We start from the raw sequence: 19,706 nt of genomic DNA, 5'->3' as shown, positions 1-19,706 counted from the left end.
GATTATATTAAACTGTAATATTAAACGTTGAAAATTGCATCGTGGTTTATCGTCAAGCTGGGAACCGTTTCATCCCTAACCCTCAATCAAGATTGAGGTTGGCGACCCCTCGTAAATCTTTACCGACCCCCAGGTTGGGAAACACTTCTGCACACAAGTGACCACTAAGAAAGGTCCTGCTTATGTAGGCCGTTTACAGATTTAGAGTTTAAAGATTTGCCTTGAGGAGAGCAGCTGCTTATGTAGACAGCAGATAGCGACTGTTTTGGAACATGGCTTTTGACTCCCATGTCTTTCTTAATTCACTAGCTACAGTCTGATGATTTCTGCATTTACCGACGGTGTTCCTTGTGTTTTTTCTCCTGAAGGCGGCTCTTAAGAAGTACCAGATGGAGCACAAAAGCAAAGGAGAGAGTCTGGAGAAATGCCAGGGTGAGCTGAAGAAACTGCGGAGGAAGAGCCAGGGCAGCAAAAACCCCTCCAAGTACGGCGAGAAGGAGTTGCAGGTGAGCCCCCACACCGCTGCGGGTCGCGAACAGAGCTAGCGTGTCGCAGTGGGCTCCGTCCCAGGCCTTTGAAAGGGACGGAGGTGTATGGATAGGCTCTGGTTCAGCAAGGCCACCTACATCATGCTAATGCTGAGATGATTTTCACCAGCGTCTGAATGTAAGAAGTGCTGTGAGCCCCTTGAGGCAGTGAGAACACAATGGGTGGGCGAAAGCCGTAGGTGTGTATACAAACAGCGCTGCGGCGTATCAGCTGAGGAGGTTGTGCCGAACACACACACACACACATCATGGCTGTTTTTTACTAACTTTCTTGCCTGTGTAAAGCATGCGAGTGGACCAGGCCCCAACCCACCGGATTAATTTCGGTGTGAATGCTAGCCTGCTGAGAGGAGTCTTACACTACGACAGCGGGGCGGTGGAGACCCAGCACAGATCAATAAGCCAAGTGCATGTGCTCTGGGAAAGCTTACGTGCTCTGCCGGGTGTGGAAGAACCCTCCTGACCCCACTACTGAGTCATGAAATATCCCTGATCAGCTCACACTTCCTCAACATGTAGCTGTGCACCTCTGGTTTTAGCTTTGAAGTTTTTATTTGTATTTAGATTGTTTGGATTATTATTATCTGATAACAACAACAACAATAATTATTATTATTGTTAATTAATAATAATAATTATTATTATTATTATTATTATTGTGTTTAGATCAAGTGTGTGTGTGTGTGTGTGTGTGTGTGTGTGTGTGTGTGTGTGTGTGTGTGTGTGTGTGTGTGTGTGTAATAATTATTGATACTAATTATATTGTTATTATTGTTGTTATTATATGATAAAAAAATAATTTTATTATTATTATCAGTTGTAGTAGTAGTATATTTAGATTATCATTGTCTAGATTATAAGGTAACATCAATAATTATTAGCTGGTATTATGATTATTGTTTAGATTATTATTATATGATAATAAAACTAATTATTATTTTATTATTATTGTATTTAGATTATTATTATTATTACTATTATTATTATTATTATTATTATTATTATTAGATAATATTTATGATTATTAGATCATATTTATTATTATTTGTATTATAATAATAATATTATTATTATTATTATTATTATTATTATTATTATATTATTATTATTATTATTATTATGATAATAACAACAACAATAACAATAATAATAATAATAATAATATACAATATAATATACATTTTATTATTATTTTTATATCACAACTAAAGTTTTAATTTTCAGTTTGTTTTCTATTTCGGTGTTCAATTTAATTTATTGCAAAATATGGGAAGGAAAAATTATTTGTATAGCACAATCCATACACAATGGTGAGTCAAAATGCTTTACATAAAGATTGAATAATCATTATTATTATTATTATTATTATTATTATTATTATTATTATTATTATTACTTTTTTTTATTTATTTTTTTTATCACCTTTGTTATGGGTAGTCTTTTTTTAAAAACTGTATACAAAAGTCTTCATAATAGGTGAAGGTTGTATTAGCAGAAGTGAATATTGCTTGAGTGTGAGTGCGGTCAGATGTAGGGCTGAACTGGCCTCTGGCTGTGAGCGTGTGTGAGCAGGTACTGTATCAGTCAGTGATGCAGTGCTGCTGGGAGTTTATACAGTAAATATGTCTGTCTGCTGCAGAAGCTCTGCAGATATTGAGCTCAGGCCGGGTGGAGCTTCACTCGCCTCAGAGAGACGCAAACATTTTCAGTTTCGTGATTTTGTAAGCTAAAGCTACAAGAGGTATTGCTGTAATGGTGGCAACAATATTCGTATACTTGCTAAGCACAATAATGTACACCATACCATTCAAAAATGTTTTTTGAAAGAAATTAATAGGCTACTTATTCAGCAAGAATGCATTTAATTGAGGGAAATTGACAGTAAAGACATTTAAAATGTTACAAAAGATTACCTTTTCAAATAAATGCTGTTTTTATTTTTTATTTTTCTATTCATCAAAGAATCTAGAAAAAAGGTTTCCACAAAATATCAGGGAGCACAATTGTTTAACATCCATACTAAGAAATGTTTCTTGAGCATCAAATCAGCATATTAGAATGATTTCTGAAGGATCATGTGACCAGTGTTGCCAAGTCCGTGGTTTTCCTGTGAAATTGCGCTACTTTTAAATTGTTACCGTGTGTTTGTGTCAGTTTTCTGCTATTTTTCATTGGCCATCGGGCTCCTTTTGTTGCGCAGACCTGGCAACCCTGCATGTGACACTGAAAATTCAGCTTTACCATCACAGTAATAAATAACATTTTAAAATAGTCAAATAGAATAGTTATTTTAAATTGTAATAATATTTCACTATATTACTGTTTTTTTACTGTATTTTTTTAATCAAATAAATGGTGAGCATTAAAAAACATTACCGACCCCAAACATTAAAACAGAAGTGTAGAATTCGACTAATGTACAGTCACAGCTATTTTACTTTATTTACTTTACTTTAAAACAAAGTAAATCCAATCAGTCTCATCCAATCAGATCTGTGGCATAATAAAGCAATTATTGCCATGTTTAAGACCACCTTTTACCCTTGGTAAAATCACTGTTACACACTACAGCTTATTGCTTTAATAAAATGACAACTGTCACAGATGTTCAGTTAGTAGTTTGATGTATTAATATTACCAGTTTGCGCAGAGTTTCGGGCCTCACAGTTGACAAGCAACACTGTCACATGCCACATTAATATATAATGTTTGGTCACAAGTGTGTCTCTGCATTTAAAGGAACACACCGACTTTTTGGGACTTTAGCCTATTCACCGTAGTTAGAAAAGTCCATACATACCCTTCTCATCTCCGTGCATGCCGTAACTCTGTCTGACGCACCCACCGCTAGCCTAGCTTAGCACAAAGACTGGAGGTAAATGGCTCCATCTAGCATATGGCTCCAGCTAGCATACTGCTCCCAGTAATGAATAGCGAGTGATTTGCTCGCAGCACCTGAGAAGCCCCGTGGTGAGGAGCAGAAAGTTCACTCAGAGTTGGAGTAAATCACTCCGCCCAAGTAGCAGTGCTTCGCCTTCTGAGAATATAGTTCCCAGTATGTATACGGATAGAAGATGGCTGTGTCTCATGTGACCTTGTTATTTGTACACGCTGTGACTATACAAATCACAACATGTAAATAGGAAAATGTTGGCGTTATTTTGTCACTTATTGGGAGCAGTATCCTAGCTGGAGCCGTTTACCGCCAGTATCTGTGCTAAGCTAGGCTAGCGGTGGGTGCGTCAGACAGAGTTACGGTGTGGTGAACAAATGGGTCCTACTGAAGAGATGAGTCCTAGCCAAGCAATCCGATTGGTTCAAAGCTCGTTTTATGGGTAATAATCGCTTTAGTGCCTGGTTACAAATCATACAAAATCACTTTATTATAGAAGACGTTTGTATTACGTTATAACGAGTCATTAATGTATTTTAACTTATACGTTTCATATACTAGTATTTAACTGAAGCTATAGATTGTGAAATTAAACATTTCTCGTTGTTAGTGTTTTTTTAGTTAGCTTAGATAGTAGCATAGCATACAGCTAACGTTATCCGATGATCGTGCTAGCTGAGCTTTACCTGAGCTTATACTGCCCTGATACTGCCTTACCGTATTCACAGCAAGTTATTTTTTATCGTAATAATCAGCGCAATATGTTACAAGTACACTTTTTTGTAAATTAAAAGAACCATAAAATAATGTTTATTTGTGTATATTACTATTTTTCTTATTAACAGTTTAGACAGCTCACGTTAGCTACAAGTTATCGCAAATACAGATTTAGATCAGGCATGCTACTGGCATACTAATGGGGTCCTAAGCTCAGACTCATCTCTTCAATGGGACTCATTTGTTCACCACAACGGCACGCACGGAGATGAGAAGGGTATGTATGGACTTATCTAACTCTGGGGGATACGGCGAATAAGCTAAAGTCCCAAAAAGTCGGCGTGTTCCTTTAACAACTACAATGAACACTGCTAATCAGATCAAAAGCTGTATAATCACGCATTTAGATGATATATTATGAGTTATTTTATCTTTCTGAGCTTCTAAAAGATCGATTCTGAAAACCTGCTTCAGTCCAAAGAAAAGAGCAGCTCTCATTTTCTACCTCAGACTCTTTCTTTTCATGTAAATGTGGCCTTGAGCGAGAGGCAGGAAAAGTCAACTGATTTAGTCGAGAGCCCCAGGGGCGCATAAAGCAAAGTCTGAGTGCGCACACACATAAATGCAGATACTTCATCTGTATTACGGTAAATCACGGGCTATCGCTTAGAGAGTGATGGCGGTTTGGAGGTTCACGGATTGTGATTCATTGGAAAAGCTCCATGAACCGGCATGAATTGACTGCTCTGTCTGAGCGTGTTCAAACAACTGTTTATGCACTCGGGTTTTCTCGCTCTCGACTCTGTTGTACCTCTTCTTTTTTTCTTTTTTTTTTTTCCTCGTCCTGTTGCTGCTGAAATAATTAGTCGCTGAAGTCCCTCTGAAGATGCTAATTAGCTAATTATTCAGTTCGGTAGAGTGGTCTGAGTTACAGCGGGAGGGATGTGAGATTCGGCGGAGGTCTTCGGCGCTCGCTGTAATATCACGTTAACAGACGTGTCATGCTTCTGAATGGTGTGGACTCCTCGGCGAGTTCAGGGAAAGCAATTAGCGTATCTACAGAAGAACACTTGCACGTGTGGTTAGCGCACATGACTCTGTGAGAGTCATCTTGAGAGAGCCAGGGATTGTTGCTTTGCTAGGCTGGAGAGGAAGCTTCTGTGCCACGGGATGAAGGACTGCTGATGTCAGAGGAACGAGTGGAGCTGCGGCTATATCAGGCTGACGCAGCGGGACACCCAGCAGGAAGCGTTTAAGTTAGAGAGGGCTTTGTAGGCTAGTGTACAGCACGTGAGTGTTGATTTAGACATACAGTAGAGGGATTCCAACCTCCCATCCAGCACACAGCCAGGGTCCAAAAAACACTTTTCTAAAGCGGCAAATGCTGGGTAATTTATGAAAATGACTCAATCTTATAATGAGGAATTATTTAGCTGAATATTTGCAGCAAACAGCACGGGTCAGTTTAATTACGTGTGTCACCTCTCACAAAATTGACAAACAAAATATGAAAACGCTACACAAAATTGCTGCCTGAGTCCCAAGACAACATTCGACGGTCGCCTAATACTGATATGTACCTCTGGTACTACTTCTCAGTTTAATGTTATACATCTGTTTTTAGAGTTTTAAATTTCTACATTTAAATCATTTTAAGACGCACACTGTTAGGACCCACCAGGTAGTTCACTGTGGGCCACAGCTTCTACTGTTTTTAAGGCTTCGATATACATCGAGGAAATTCGAAGAACAAACTGGTGTGATGTCATTTAAAAAAATCTGAGCAAAACAAATTTTGTTTCGGGAGTTTAAAACGGGCTGGTAAATGCCTTCGAACTACCATTGGTCTGTGGTGATGATGTAATAGGTGGGTGTGGCTCTGAGGCTCCGCCTTCTTGAACATGGGTAAATTCTCCAGTTCATTTCTTCTGTTCAGTCTGTCGAGGTTAGACATCCGTGAGTAATTACATGAACACACTGAAGAGCAACTTTATAATAGAATTTGAAGTTGTAATTCTAATTGAAAGAGACAGACATTTTCTTTGTGTGTGTTTATTACTGAAAATGCTGCTTACTTTTAAGCAGTGTATTGTAGAAAATGCTATATAAATAAACGGGACATGACATGACTAGAGTGTGGAATTGCAGAGCTTTTTCAAACACGACCACGTCGCTATGATCAGATGCTTTCTTAACTGCCGTTTTCTCACCACTGTCATTCTTGGCTGCGTTTCCACTTGGCATTAACATGCGATCACCATCAGTCACTCAGGACACAGTGCGTTTACACTTGTCAATATCAAGTGGCTCCTGTATCAGGGTAACTGATCGGATCTCTTTTTCCTGTGCAATGGATGGATTTGGTGCAAAGTCGACCTGAAGTGGTGTGTTTTCTTTTAAAAAACATTTTCAGTCATGGTAGACTTTACGAATCTCGCAAAATGAGGAGGATGCAAATAGTAATTAGGTGGATAGATGTAAACGGTACAAAGAAACATATGGATCCGAGATCGGTTCCAGCTGTGGTGGGAAAAAAGCTAGTCTTTACAGAGAATTAATGGTTCTGCAACTTTCGGGTGTGAAAGCAAACTTTCCATTATATTTGCGATCTACACCGCCCTGACAGTTCGGGAGAGGATGGGGAATAATGACAGTGGACGGGGCTTTGTGAGACGTCGAACTGTGAATGCAGAGACGGCTGGATTGCATTTACATTGCATTAAGATCCGATCACAATGCGTCCTTGACTACCTCTGAACCAGGACACGTTGATCGGACAACATTCTGAGTTATGGTGACAATGAAAACAAAACTAAGCAGAACAGAACAAGACATGTTCCAAATCAGGGCCATCCTTAGGGCGGCGCAAACGGTGCCACAACGAGGGTGAATCCCCCCGGAACACAATCGCGAACGGACTGAGGAGGACTCCAAACCCTCTGTTCCTATGGCTCCACCTTGCTCAGTCGTCCCTCTGGTTTCGCCTCGGACTTCCGAGTCATCAGCTGCGCCTCGACCCTCCATTTGCCTGAGTTCCAAAACTATTTATCAGTTTTTCAGCAAAGCTGATCATTTAGAGGCCTTGGAATTTTGCATATCAAATATGAAACAGTATGATTTGAGTTAAAAAACAATTTGATATGTATTACCTGTTTGTTACTCAAGATAACATGCATATTAGCTGGACCAGTTTGGAAAATACTTTTTTTGTTTTTTTTTGTGATTTGAGCAAAAGAAGCTAAATTTATGATGCATTTGCTGATTTGAAGTATATTATTGACAATAAATAAATAAAAAACTCTCACATCCTTGAAGTTAGTAGGTGTATAAGATAATGTCATAATGTCAGTATATTTTATGCCACGTTGTGCAAGCAGTGCTGGATTTTTTCTTTGGAAATGTCATCTTGGTAAACACTTTTGGAGGTTTCATTCTTTTCCTGTTCAATTAGATACTGCAGGATCTTGGATAAAATACCAAGTTTTCAAAAACAATAACTGTAACTATGGTGGGAGGAAACTATGCCCTTTCAAAAACATTCTGTAAAAATACCATGATAATTTGATACACATCATGACACTGAATAATTAATCTTTTAACATGAAAGTACTGCTTTAGGCAAGGCAAGGCAAGTTTATTTATAAAGCACATTTCATACACTATGGCAATTCAAAGTGCTTTACATAGAAAGGAATACAAATAATCACAAAATAACAGCAAGGAAAATTAAAACAGTTATTCAAAAGGCTTTAGATAGAAATTAATTAATACCACACTATGGCAATTCAAAGTGCTTTGCATAGAAAATAAGCACAAAATAAAAGCAAGGGAAATTAAAACAGTTATAAAAGGAATTAAAAGAGATAAATGACACAGTTATAAAATTAATTAGAGTAAAATTAATTAAAGTAGTAAAAAGATGATACATAGAATAAACTTCTCATCTGGCAAAACACCAGTGTATCTTATTTTGCATCTAGTTTTACTCTTACACTGTATCTGTGGTGTTTATTCGGCGTGCCTAAGAATTCCATTGGACGTCTCCGATGGACCTGATTTTTCCCTAAAATCGGACAGGAGGAGCTCTAGGACTGACCTCGGGTTCACTGCCCCATCAGTCCGCAGCCCATAGAACCTTGAGTTTAATTTAGTGTGGTTTTGTAAAGGTATTCATTTTAGATGAGCAGTTCATTGGAATAGCTGTTGCTTTGTGGAGAGGAATCCGTGATATTGTTGACACTAACACGAGCAGAACAATAACTGTGTCTGGAATTTCCCTGCGGTACATGTCTTCGGTTTCACTTGTTAGTGAAATGTACCTTGTGTCAAAATAAAAGTTGAGCTGGACTGGTTCAGCATGTCCCAGAGTAAAACATGGCTGTTTTTAGTGAGTTTTTCTTGTTCTCCAAATTAAAGTTACATGTTGTTGGAACTGCAGCCTCCCTTTGGCAAGAGAGATGAGGTTGCTTCAAAATTGGTTCTGATTGGGGTCGGGAAGATTTTTTTTTTAAACGTTTTTGGAAAAACAGCTTAGTCATTTTTTGTTTCTGGACGCTGAGAAATGTTCAACATTAAAGGAGACATATCATGCTTTTAAATCGTTCCTTTTTACATATAAATCATACATTTGTATTCTATATAAAGCGGAACTGCAATGCTTGGGTCTGAATTCCTCATTATTATAGCTCCACGGGCCCCTTTTTTACCCCTTTTCTGATGTGTGTCTGAGAGCAACTCGTTTTGGTGCGGTCTCTTTAAATACAATTGAGACACTTCATACCCCGCCCCCTCTCCAGGTTGTAGAGGTGACACTCGGTTCAACTCCACCCCGTTAGGCCATTTTTGTAGTTTGATAGCAGAGATACGATTATCTAGCGGCACAGAAACTTTTTATTCACACGTTATTAACAAAATGTCAACAACGGAAGACTTGTCCAGCCAGCCTTACATGTTCGAGCCAGAGTCGGAGCCGGAGCGAGATGAAAATGAAGACGACGAACCTGCAGAACAACGTCTTCATATGGATGTATCGCAATGGTGTGTTACTGTATTTATACATGAAACTTTGGTCTTCCGACCTTTTACCACCGTGTCGATTTATTTTGATTAATATGTGCGAGGGAGAGAGAGCAAGACAGCGTCTAGTTTGGAGATGGTGTCTTGTTTACACTTTCGTCTGGCTCCGAAGACTGCGGAGAGAGTGCGTGCGTGCGACCGGGTCTCTCTCTCTCTGCTCGTTCTTTCAGTTAAACATGCGCCCTGTCACAAGCGCGGCAGTTCATCTACATTAGACAGTGTAATGAAGCGTGTGGGTTACTACATCCAACAACCGAACATTTTAACTTACCCTCTCGTAACTTCTGCATCTTTTAGCTTGGACTACAAAATTCCAGCGAGAAATAAAAATGGCGGATTGCTCGAAGTGTTGGGCCGGAAGTCAATGTCCTTATTTGGCAGTTCCGCTGCAAATACTGTGACGTAATAGTTCACAAAACGTCATAGATAACAGAAAAATCGGAACAGGTTGGAAAATAAGGCCAAAACAGAATATAAAGATATCAACGAAGCACCTGAAGAGAATAATTTCAACTTTTCTGTACTTCTAAACACTCCAAATATACAACAAAATGCATTTAAGGGCTAAAAAAGTGGATTTAGCATGATATGTCCCCTTTAAGTAAAAGTTTTACCGACCCAAAACTTTTGATTGGTAGTGTATCATACTTTTGGATTCATATTATTTGAGTATTCAGTATGATAATAAATAATCAAGGCACGGGTACTGAAATCTTACTGTGTCACCAGTATACAGTGCAGCAATTCTCTCCACTTTCTCCATCATTAACTAGAGCGTATGTGCTGAAGTCACATGACCTGTAACATCTTTCATAGCGGCTGATTGAGTAGGTCTGACAGCTTCCATATATGAAACGAAGGGTCCTGCCTTCTCCATCCATCACGCCATCAGCACGCCTGTCACCCGCGTCACGCCTGTCCACGCGGCCGCCTGCTGTCATGACCTCTAATGCATCTTTTCATCAAACACTCATTCCCCATGTTCTATATTTCCGTTGTGCTTTTCCTCATTTCACCTCCTGTGCTGTCGTACCTCACCGTATCTCTTTCACACTGCAGTACTCTATGACTCATAGTACAGTTGTATCTGTATTTTATTCTGAAGGCTGTAAAACAAGTCAACATGTCTGATTGATGTATTATTCTACAAGGCAGGAATCTTCCTTTAAAGTTAAAAAATGTATCCTTTATCCTTTTTAATGAATTATTTTTTGTCAGCAAATATCATTTTGCTTGAAAATATGTAACATTATGCAAGTATAAAGGGGTTTTGAACAAGGTTTTATGTTTTATTCCATTCATCAGTAATGCAGAGTTCTGTTTTTCAAGGTCTTCAACAGGGGTAATCTCCTGCTGGGGTTTATCTCAAGCTATTTTTTGAAGTTATAGGTCAGCCAAATCTTTCATTGGCCCTCCCTCATTAAGGCTACATTCACACTGTCAATTGGGATTGACAACAGCATTTACTTGGTTACAGGTGTGACTCTTGAAATATCCTATTCAAACAGCAACTTGCAATAGCGTCTTGAAATTTGAACACAGTCTTTATGAACGTGCAATGGGAGTCAAGCCCATATTCTATTACCAGTAACCATAGCGACAGTGACCAAAGGAATATCAAAGAAGGCGACGTCCATAAAATAGAAAAGTGTTATTACTTTTGATACGACAAGAGTCCAATCGAGCCACGAGTTCATCCGTCAAATCTTCATTAACTGACAGCAGCTTTTACATCTGATTGGAGAGCGGAGCATTTGAGTCACGCATAAAACACAAAACAGAACAGTGGATCTAAAACCTTCAGGTGACACACAGCTCATATCTCCGTCGCTGTAAGTCACCTAAATGTGAAGCCACACATGAAAAACTTCAGCACACGGTAGGCACATTCACATATAAATATTGATCAGCGAACATAAACAGATCAACCGTACTTGCTTGATGCGTGAGAACAGACCTCATTGGTTGCTGTGTAACTCAGGAGAATGAGTCTCATTGGTTCTCACACATCAAGCAAGCATGCTTGAGCTTCCGTGTACCATAACTGATGTGTGAGTTGATGAATATTTATGTGAATAAATCTGTTCATCATATAGAGCAATAGAGTCTCTTCAGAAAATGTGGACCAAACCGCTCAATTCATATGGATTAGTTTCCGAAATTTTTTGAGCGTCAAAGTGGTATAGTAATTGCGTAGACTTTCAAATCTTTCTGTTTTAAATTGTTAATTTGTGTTTTGAAGATTAACGAAAGTCTTACGGTTTTGGAATGACCTGAGGGTGAGTAAATTATGACAGAATTTTCATTTTTGGGTGAACTAACCATTTAAATACTTATAGTCCCATTTTTCTGGAAAAGAAAGACAGTACTATTTAAATACATTCATCCAGGGTTTTTCCTGCATAGAGAATTAAAGGATTAGTTCACTTCAGAATTAAAATTTCCCGATAATTTACTCACCCCCACGTCATCCAAGATGTTCATGTCTTTCTTCAGTCGAAAATATTTTTTCTCCATATAGTGGACTTTAACAGGTGTAATTGCAGTTTCAAAGGGCTTTACCCGATCTCAGCCGAGGAATAAGGGTCTTATCTAGCCAAACGATCTGTCATTTTCTATTAAAAAAAAAATAAAAAAATATATATATATATATGAAATTGTATGTATGTACTTTTTTTAATCACGCATTACGTAATCACGTTGAAAGGTTACAAGTGACGTAGGCCGAAGTACCGACCTAGAGATTTACAAAGTGAACGCGCAAAGACTAAGTCAATTGCCATTTACAAAAAAATAAAAGGTAAAACAACAATGTCGTTTGGAGTTTTTCGCCCTACCCTACATTTTTGAACCGGAACACATGTGACCTTTCAATGTGATTATGTTATGCGTGGCGCGTCGCAGAGCTAGTGCAAGACGAGCATTTGTGGTTAAAAAGTTTAAGTTTTATAAAATAAAAAATAGGAGGCTGAAATGTTCTGCCTCTGGCTGTGCACTGTGTAGATGACAAAATGGCTTTAATACAATGTTTCATGACCTTATGTTATGTTTATGTTCAACTACACTGCAAAATGGCCCTTTTTAGCTGTTATGTTGTATTTAATTACTTTGATGTTCAACAGGTTAGCTTTTTGTATAATATTCCAATTTATCTTGATAATTGTCATTTTCTTAAACCATCTAATTATTAGAAAACCCATAATGCATTGCTTGTAAAAGGCAGCTGTTTAACAGCTAAAGGGGTCCCTTTTGCAGTGTAGTTGAACATAAACGTAACATAAGGTCGTTAAACATTGCATTAAAGCCTTTGTTTTCATCTACACTGCACAACCAGAGGCAAAACATTTCAGCCTCCTATTGTTCATTTTTCAGAATGTTTGCTTTGGCCAGTTGAAGTGCATGTGTACACATCATCAGGATGGTACCACCTCCGCCTTGTTTTGAGCCAGGAAAAACCCTGCATACTGTATATCTGTTAAGAGTTACTTTTTGGATTACATTAGCATATAGATGACACACAATGACTAAAAGCCACAAAACTTACACTTCTTTTGTCTTTAATGCAATCTTCTGTTGTTCCTCAACACATGTAAGCCAGCAGCCATCAGTGTAAAACTAGCGCCAACCTGTGGTAATAACTTCACACTGCATGTACTCACTTCAGTCAGGACCTTGCATTTTGTGGCAGTGTCGTGAACAAAGGTTGTTTTATCTTGCGGATACTCAATCTAGTAAATGCTCTCTTCAACAAGCTCTTCATTCAGACAGTTCAGTCCACTGGATACAGAGTAGATGGGAAGACCATCAAATCTCTCTATAAAACTCTCTCCTGCTGCTGGTTTTACAACCCATTAATTTTACATCCCAATCTTCATCTGAACGCAGTCGAGCTTTCGCTGTGTGACCGTAGGAGATTTTCTGCTCCATTAGATTTCTGAGTCTGACTTGTTCATCAGCGTTCACTCTCTCTATAAGTCCGTTTTTTTCAATGGAAGTAGTTCCCATCATTGATTCTTGATGGTGTCTGAAGTACTTTTCTCATTATTATGCTTTTCTCATCACTTGTTTCATTCAGGCCACTATAACTGAATACATGATACCAGTGAGTGATGGGGAGTCCCCCTCGTCCTGTTGTGGGTAAATTGGAATAGGGCACTAAAACACCTGGATGTGTTGAGATAATGAGTTCTGTAATGGTTCTGACATTTCCGGGAGCTGAGAGTTCCCACTGGGGATGTGAGAGAGGGAGATGGCAAGGTGATTATGGACCAATCAGCAGAGAGCGGGTATAGACGAGATCATTTTAGTATTCATATATTCACAGCACTTCTGCTCGTTTTAATCTAGAGCACAGTCACTGACAAAACAGCACTAAAAAGCACCAAATTTGTAGTGCCATTATACATGAATATGATAATCATTCAGTACCACGGAACTGTCGCAATAGTTTTTGTAAGGCATAATGGAGAACCTGCACTCTCCTGTTACCAATTATTTGCAAAATTATCTTCATTCTCGAGTTTTTAATCCGTACCGAAAAACGAGTTTCACAGCCTGATGCCAAGCGAGAACATTTTTAAAGGGATAGTTCATCATTTACTCAACTTTTTAACTAATGTTCAGCGATGACATCACAGGAATAAATTACATTTAAAATATATTAATGTAGAAAACAGTTATTTTAAATTGTACAAATATTTCACAATATTACTGATTTTGCTGGATTTTGGATCTAATAAATGCAGCCTTGGTGAGCAGAAGAGACTCCAAAGAACCATGAAGCCATCTTAAGAACATAACACAGCAAAGGAAGGTCAAAAGGCCATTCAAGAACCTTTAAGAATGTAAATGCAAGCTTTTTGTATGTTCACCATAGAAACGAATTGTTTTTTCTTTTATCTTCCGCAGTTTGTTGAGACCATCAGCAGTAAACAGAGTGAGCTGGAATCCTTCATTGCAGAGGGCTACAAAACAGCACTTTCAGAGGAACGTAGGAGATACTGTTTCCTGGTGGACCGTCAGTGCGCCGTGGCCAAGAACAGCAGTGCCTACCACGGCAAGGTGAGACCCAGATGCTTTTTCCTTTGCCGTACAAGATAGACAGCATCACCACCGATGCACTTTCACAGTCTCTCCTGTAATATGGCTGAAGACAGCAGCAGTTGCCATGGCAATCCCCAAAGATCACCCCTCACTACCGTCTCCATTGGGCACAGTTTGTTTGGGCTTATTGCAAAGATGAGATTTATTCTCCCCTGCAATTGTCTGTGTTCCAAAGATGCCTGTGAAGTATTGCACGCCATTTCTGGACATATCAATTATCTGTAATAACGGAGCCACTTCCCCACGGCAAAACGTCATCATTGTAACTCCAGACTGCATGTAGAGCAGTTATTTAGATCTGCAGGTGGTCCCACCTCATATGCAATCTACTTAAATGCTCCTTTTTACATCTGTATACTTGTGTGTGCTGAAGAGATGCTTGCACGTGGCTATTTTGTGTAATATACTATTGTATAACTTGCTCTGACTAAACCATAAACCCTGATCATGGACTAGACGTGTGGTGCTGTCTTCTGGGAACGTTGTTGAAGCTGTAGGGAGGGGCGGAGAAAAGCCTTTCGTTTTCAAGAACATCCTGTCCAGTAGCTAATCAGTACGGAGGCGTGTGTGGGAAGAGTTCAGAAAGGGCGCGCTGAAGAGAGAGAAAGAGAGAGAGCGAGTGTGGTAGAGTCGGGAGCCGTGAGTGTGTTGTGTGCGTGAGTCACCAGGAGTGGGCGGTAGGACGGAGACGAAGGCCCCTCACCCACACTGCAGTGAGCTGTACTGTGAGTGGTCCGAGATGTGAGAGACCCATTAGCAGTTGCTCAGAATCAACAACAGTCAACTGCTAGGACAATGACGTGAGGTGAATTATATGTTGAAAGGATTGTGCAAAAAGCTCAGGGTCAAAAACGGTCGATGCCCTTAGGGTTAGGGCTTTTTCAAACCTCTTAACCCTAAGTTGAACTTTGCCACATAACTCAGAACACCCTAGCACCCACCCTGAACATCCTAGCAATGGACTAAAACACTAAAAACACCTTAGCAAACACTCAGGACATCCCAGCAACACACTAAAAAGCCAGTCAGAACACCCTAGCAATCACTCAGATCAACATTACACACAAACAACCACTCTGAGCACTCTGAAATGACCCAGAACATCCTAGAAACACACCAACAATCAGTCTGAACAACCTAACAACACTAAAAATCAATCAGAACAGCCTAACAACTCTCAAACAACCATTCGGAACACCCCAAAATGACCCAGAATATCTTAGTAAAACACCAAAAACCAGTCAGAACACCCTAAAAATAAATCAGAACAACCCAACAACACTCAAACAACCATTCGGAACAGCCTAAAATAAGCCAGAACATCCTAGCAAAACACCAAAAACCAGTCAGAACACCCTAGAAATCAATCAGAACAACCTAATAACACTCAAACAACCACTTTAAACGGCCCAGAATATCCTAGCAAAACACCAAAAACAAGTCAGAACACCCTAGAAATCAATCAGAACAACCTAACAACACTCAAACAACCATTCAGAACAGCCTAAAATAAGCCAGAACATCCTAGCAAAACACCAAAAACCAGTCAGAACACCCTAGTAATCAATCAGGGGCCGTATTCACAAAGCATTTTATCTTACCACTAGGAGTACTCCTAAATCGCACTAAAAGATTTTAGCTTGGAGTTTTCTCTTAAAAGTTATTCACAACGCCTTTCAGACCTACTCTTAGTAAAGAAAAATGACAACTCCTAAACTAAGAGTGAGTCTTCGTTGCTATGGATGACGTCATTACTCCTGCACGAGCTTGACTGAAGTGACCACTTTGATTGGCTGATGATTGTAACGCGGGAATGATTCCAAACCCCTCCCCTACGATGATGATTGACAGGTGACAGGTCTGAGAATGCGTGCGCTACACAATTAGTGCGAAGGACGGAAGATGATGAATAACTGAATAAATAGCCTAAATGAATAAAGAGTAAGGCAAAACAAAAAGCCTATAGCCTAATGAAACATATGGATTGATGCAATATCTTTGCAACATTATTTAATTAATCTGTCACTATATGCCTCTGCCTATATGTTTGCAAAGAGAAGAACATTTTAATTTAAATCACAATTAAACGTTAAAATTAGTTTACATGCAATGAGTAGCCTAGTTTTGGTTGTTGGTGGTGTTATTGCATCCCTAGTTATGCCTACAATGCAAAATTGTTCCCTCACGATTGGAAGCTCCTGTAGCCGCCGCATACGCATTTCAAAACATCACAACGTGAAATGCCACAAAAAGCGGTTTGTGAATAGGTCTTAGTGAGTTAGGAGTCCTCTCGACTTCTTTTAAGCTGTCCCAGGCTTAGGTGCTACTTTTAGGGCTAACATGCTTCGTGAATTACTCTTAGTCAAAAAAATTAGGAGTCCTAAAGTTACGAGTGACACGCCCATTATTTTTAGGAGTTGCTCCTAAATTCGCCAGTTAGGAGCTACTTTTAGCCTTAAAATTATTTGTGAATACGGCCCCTGAACAACCTAACAACACTTAAACAACCACTCGGAACATTATAAAATGACCCAGAACATCCTAGCAAAACACCAAAAATAAATCAGAACAACCAAACAAACAACTCTCAAAAAACCACTCGGAACACTGTAAAATGGCCCAGAACGCGTTAGCAGCACACAAAAACCAGTCAAAACACCATAGAAATCACTCAGAATAACCTAACAACACACAAACAACAACCTCTAAGAGAACCCTAAAGACCACCTAGACCATCATAGCAGCATAATAAAAACAACACAGAAAACCCTAAGAATCATCCGCAACACATTAAAAACACTCAGAACACTGGCAACACACTCAAAACTATCACTCTGAACACCCCAGCAACCCAAATAACTATTTAGAACACCTTAAAAACCACCCAGAACACCATCGAAATACATCAAAGAACACTCAGAACACATTTGCAAAACAATATAAACCACTTATAACACCCTAGAAACCTAGCAACACAATAGAAATAACTCCGAACACCCTAGCAACACACTAAAGAACACTCAGAACACATTAAAAAAAAATGCAGAACACATTAGCAACACACTAAAAAACAATCAGAGCACCCAACACCCAAAACACTTTATCAACCACTTAGAGCACCCTAGCAATACACCAAAGACCATTCTGACCACCTTAGCAACACACAATAAACCATTTAGAATACCCTAGCAACAACCTGAGAACCACTCAGAACACCTCCACGACCATAATTGAAATGTCTAGGCAGCCACTTGCATTTTCCTCTGAAAGTGTAAAAATCTAGTCACGAATCTGAAGTAGTAACAATAACTGTAGTAACTCTGGTGTTTTGGCAGAAACTACAGTTACCGTTACCATAGCAATTCTTTTTCCTTTTTTTTTTACATGAGCAGCAAGTGTAGTGGTGTAAAGCCAACAGAGGACATCTGGCATCTCTCTCTCTCTCTCTCTCTCTCTCTCTCTCTCTCTCTCTCTCTCTCTCTCTCTCTCTCTCTCTCTCTCTCTCTCTCTCTCACTCACTCACTCACTCACTCACTCACTCACTCACTCACTCACTCACTCACTCACTCACTCACTCACTCACTCACTCACTCAGACTTGTACATTTTATTCCACCATTTATAGACCAGCTTTGCCAATGCCATTCTAAACAATCCCTATCTCTCCCGTGGTGCTTGTTTGTAGGGTAAGGACTTGTTAACCCAGAAGATCCCGGTGTGGCAACAGGCCTGTGCAGACCCCAACAAGCTGCCCGACAGGGCCATGTTGCTCGCCCAGCAGATGAGCTCTGGATCAAGCACCCTCATCTCCAGCCCTCTGCACTCCTCCAAGGGCAACCTGCTCATCTCAGATCCCATTCCTGGAGCTCAACCGCTGCCCGTGCCCCCCGAACTAGCTGCCTTCATGGGCCAACAGGGGGTTAGTAAAGAATATTTGCCATCTGTTTCACAACATAAAGGATTGATTGTTGGTCTGAATACACAAAATAGCATTTCAAGCCTCGCGTATCCTGATGTGAAAAGTAAATGTTCATTTGCATACTGCAGCATTAGCTGAGCGTAGGATGATTCAACCTCTTTAAAACTCATGTCTGCAGGCTGTGCTTTAGTCGAGTGGCCCCTCGCTAGAGCAGAACGCTCACACAATGTTAATTGTGCCTCTACACCCCATAATGCACTAACGCTCTATTTGTGCTGCTGCTTGAGTGATACTCGTATATCAGAGCTTGTTTAGAAGTCTGTGGCCTTGTCTGCTGGTTTAAAACCCAGCCTTTTGTGTGTTTATCTGGAAGTGGCCGACCGATATTGATATTTTTTTTGATGGTCGATGCCGAAATCACACTATTTAACGGACTACACATGATTTTATGCAGTCTACAAATGCACACGGTATACTTGTTCCTATACTATTTACTATCTTTGTTTAACAGTTCTGTCTTATAATGTAATAATGCAGAGATCTTCAACCCTGCTCCTGGAGACCCAGACTGTGTTTGAAATCGCCCCCTCATACCCTCATTAACTATTCCCTACATTACTCCACTAATGTAGTCCATTTAAAAGGAGTGAATGAAAACGAGTGAGTGAATTCACTGGAAGGGCTGCCGCTTTTGCATAGTTTGTGCTTGCTGTTTAATAATCATTTGAAATTTAGCAAACTGGCAGCTCCAGTAGTAAGATGAAAAGATTGGAAACTAGCATACAACTAGCATGGAAACTAGCATGTATAACTAGCATGGAAACTAGCATGTATAAAGTTTAATTAAACAATGTAAACAAGTAAAAATGAATTTATACCTGTATGATCCGCTGTAGCCACATTGGAAATGAATGGATGGATGATTCAGCTGCAGGCGCCATCTTCTGGTCAGACACGGGAATTCATTCGGCGCGTTACTCTCACAGTGCATTATGGGTATTCTCTATCCATTGAGCGTACACCGGTTGTACACTCGTAATTTGCGGTGCATTGTGGGATTGAATGAGTGCACTCGATAATATCCACTATGGTTTCAGACACCACTACAAATGGCTGTCCCCTCAAATAGTGCACTATTTAAGGGTATGGGGGGCGATTTCGGACACAGCCCCAGTTTCCTATAAAGTTCAATTCTACCCTGCTTCAGCACACCTGAAGAGCTTAATTAGTTTCAGGTGTGTTTGATTAGGGTTGTTAAACTCGAGCAGGGTTGAAGACCTCTGTAATAATGTATTGGACTGTTAAACAGAGACAGTAAACTAATAATAAGACGCGCTGGCATTCACAGCACCGTCAAAATAAAAGTAAAAGACTGGTTCCACTTTATTTCGATAGTTCACTTTTGACATTCTATTAACTATAAGTAACTTTGCAACTCTCATTAGCGTATT

The 19,706-nt window shown here is 39.6% G+C and overlaps 1 protein-coding gene across 12 annotated transcripts in view; it reads left to right on the top strand.

Annotated features, from left to right (window-relative positions):
- The window catches only part of baiap2a (BAR/IMD domain containing adaptor protein 2a), a 98,960-nt gene that overhangs the window by 66,713 nt on the left and 12,541 nt on the right, over positions 1–19,706 (top strand). For all 12 annotated transcript variants that reach the window (XM_079868456.1, XM_079868458.1, XM_079868455.1 and 9 more), the window contains exons 6-8: positions 369–506; positions 14,143–14,295; positions 18,022–18,255. In XM_079868456.1, the coding sequence (XP_079724582.1) occupies positions 369–506; positions 14,143–14,295; positions 18,022–18,255 (525 nt within the window). The remainder of the gene's footprint in view (positions 1–368; positions 507–14,142; positions 14,296–18,021; positions 18,256–19,706) is intronic.

The sequence above is a fragment of the Squalius cephalus genome (genome assembly GCF_949319135.1).
Source record: "Squalius cephalus genome assembly, chromosome: 1".
Lineage (NCBI taxonomy): Eukaryota > Metazoa > Chordata > Actinopteri > Cypriniformes > Leuciscidae > Squalius > Squalius cephalus.
Note: the sequence above shows the minus strand (reverse complement) of the source record. Positions and strands in the feature narration are given on the sequence as shown.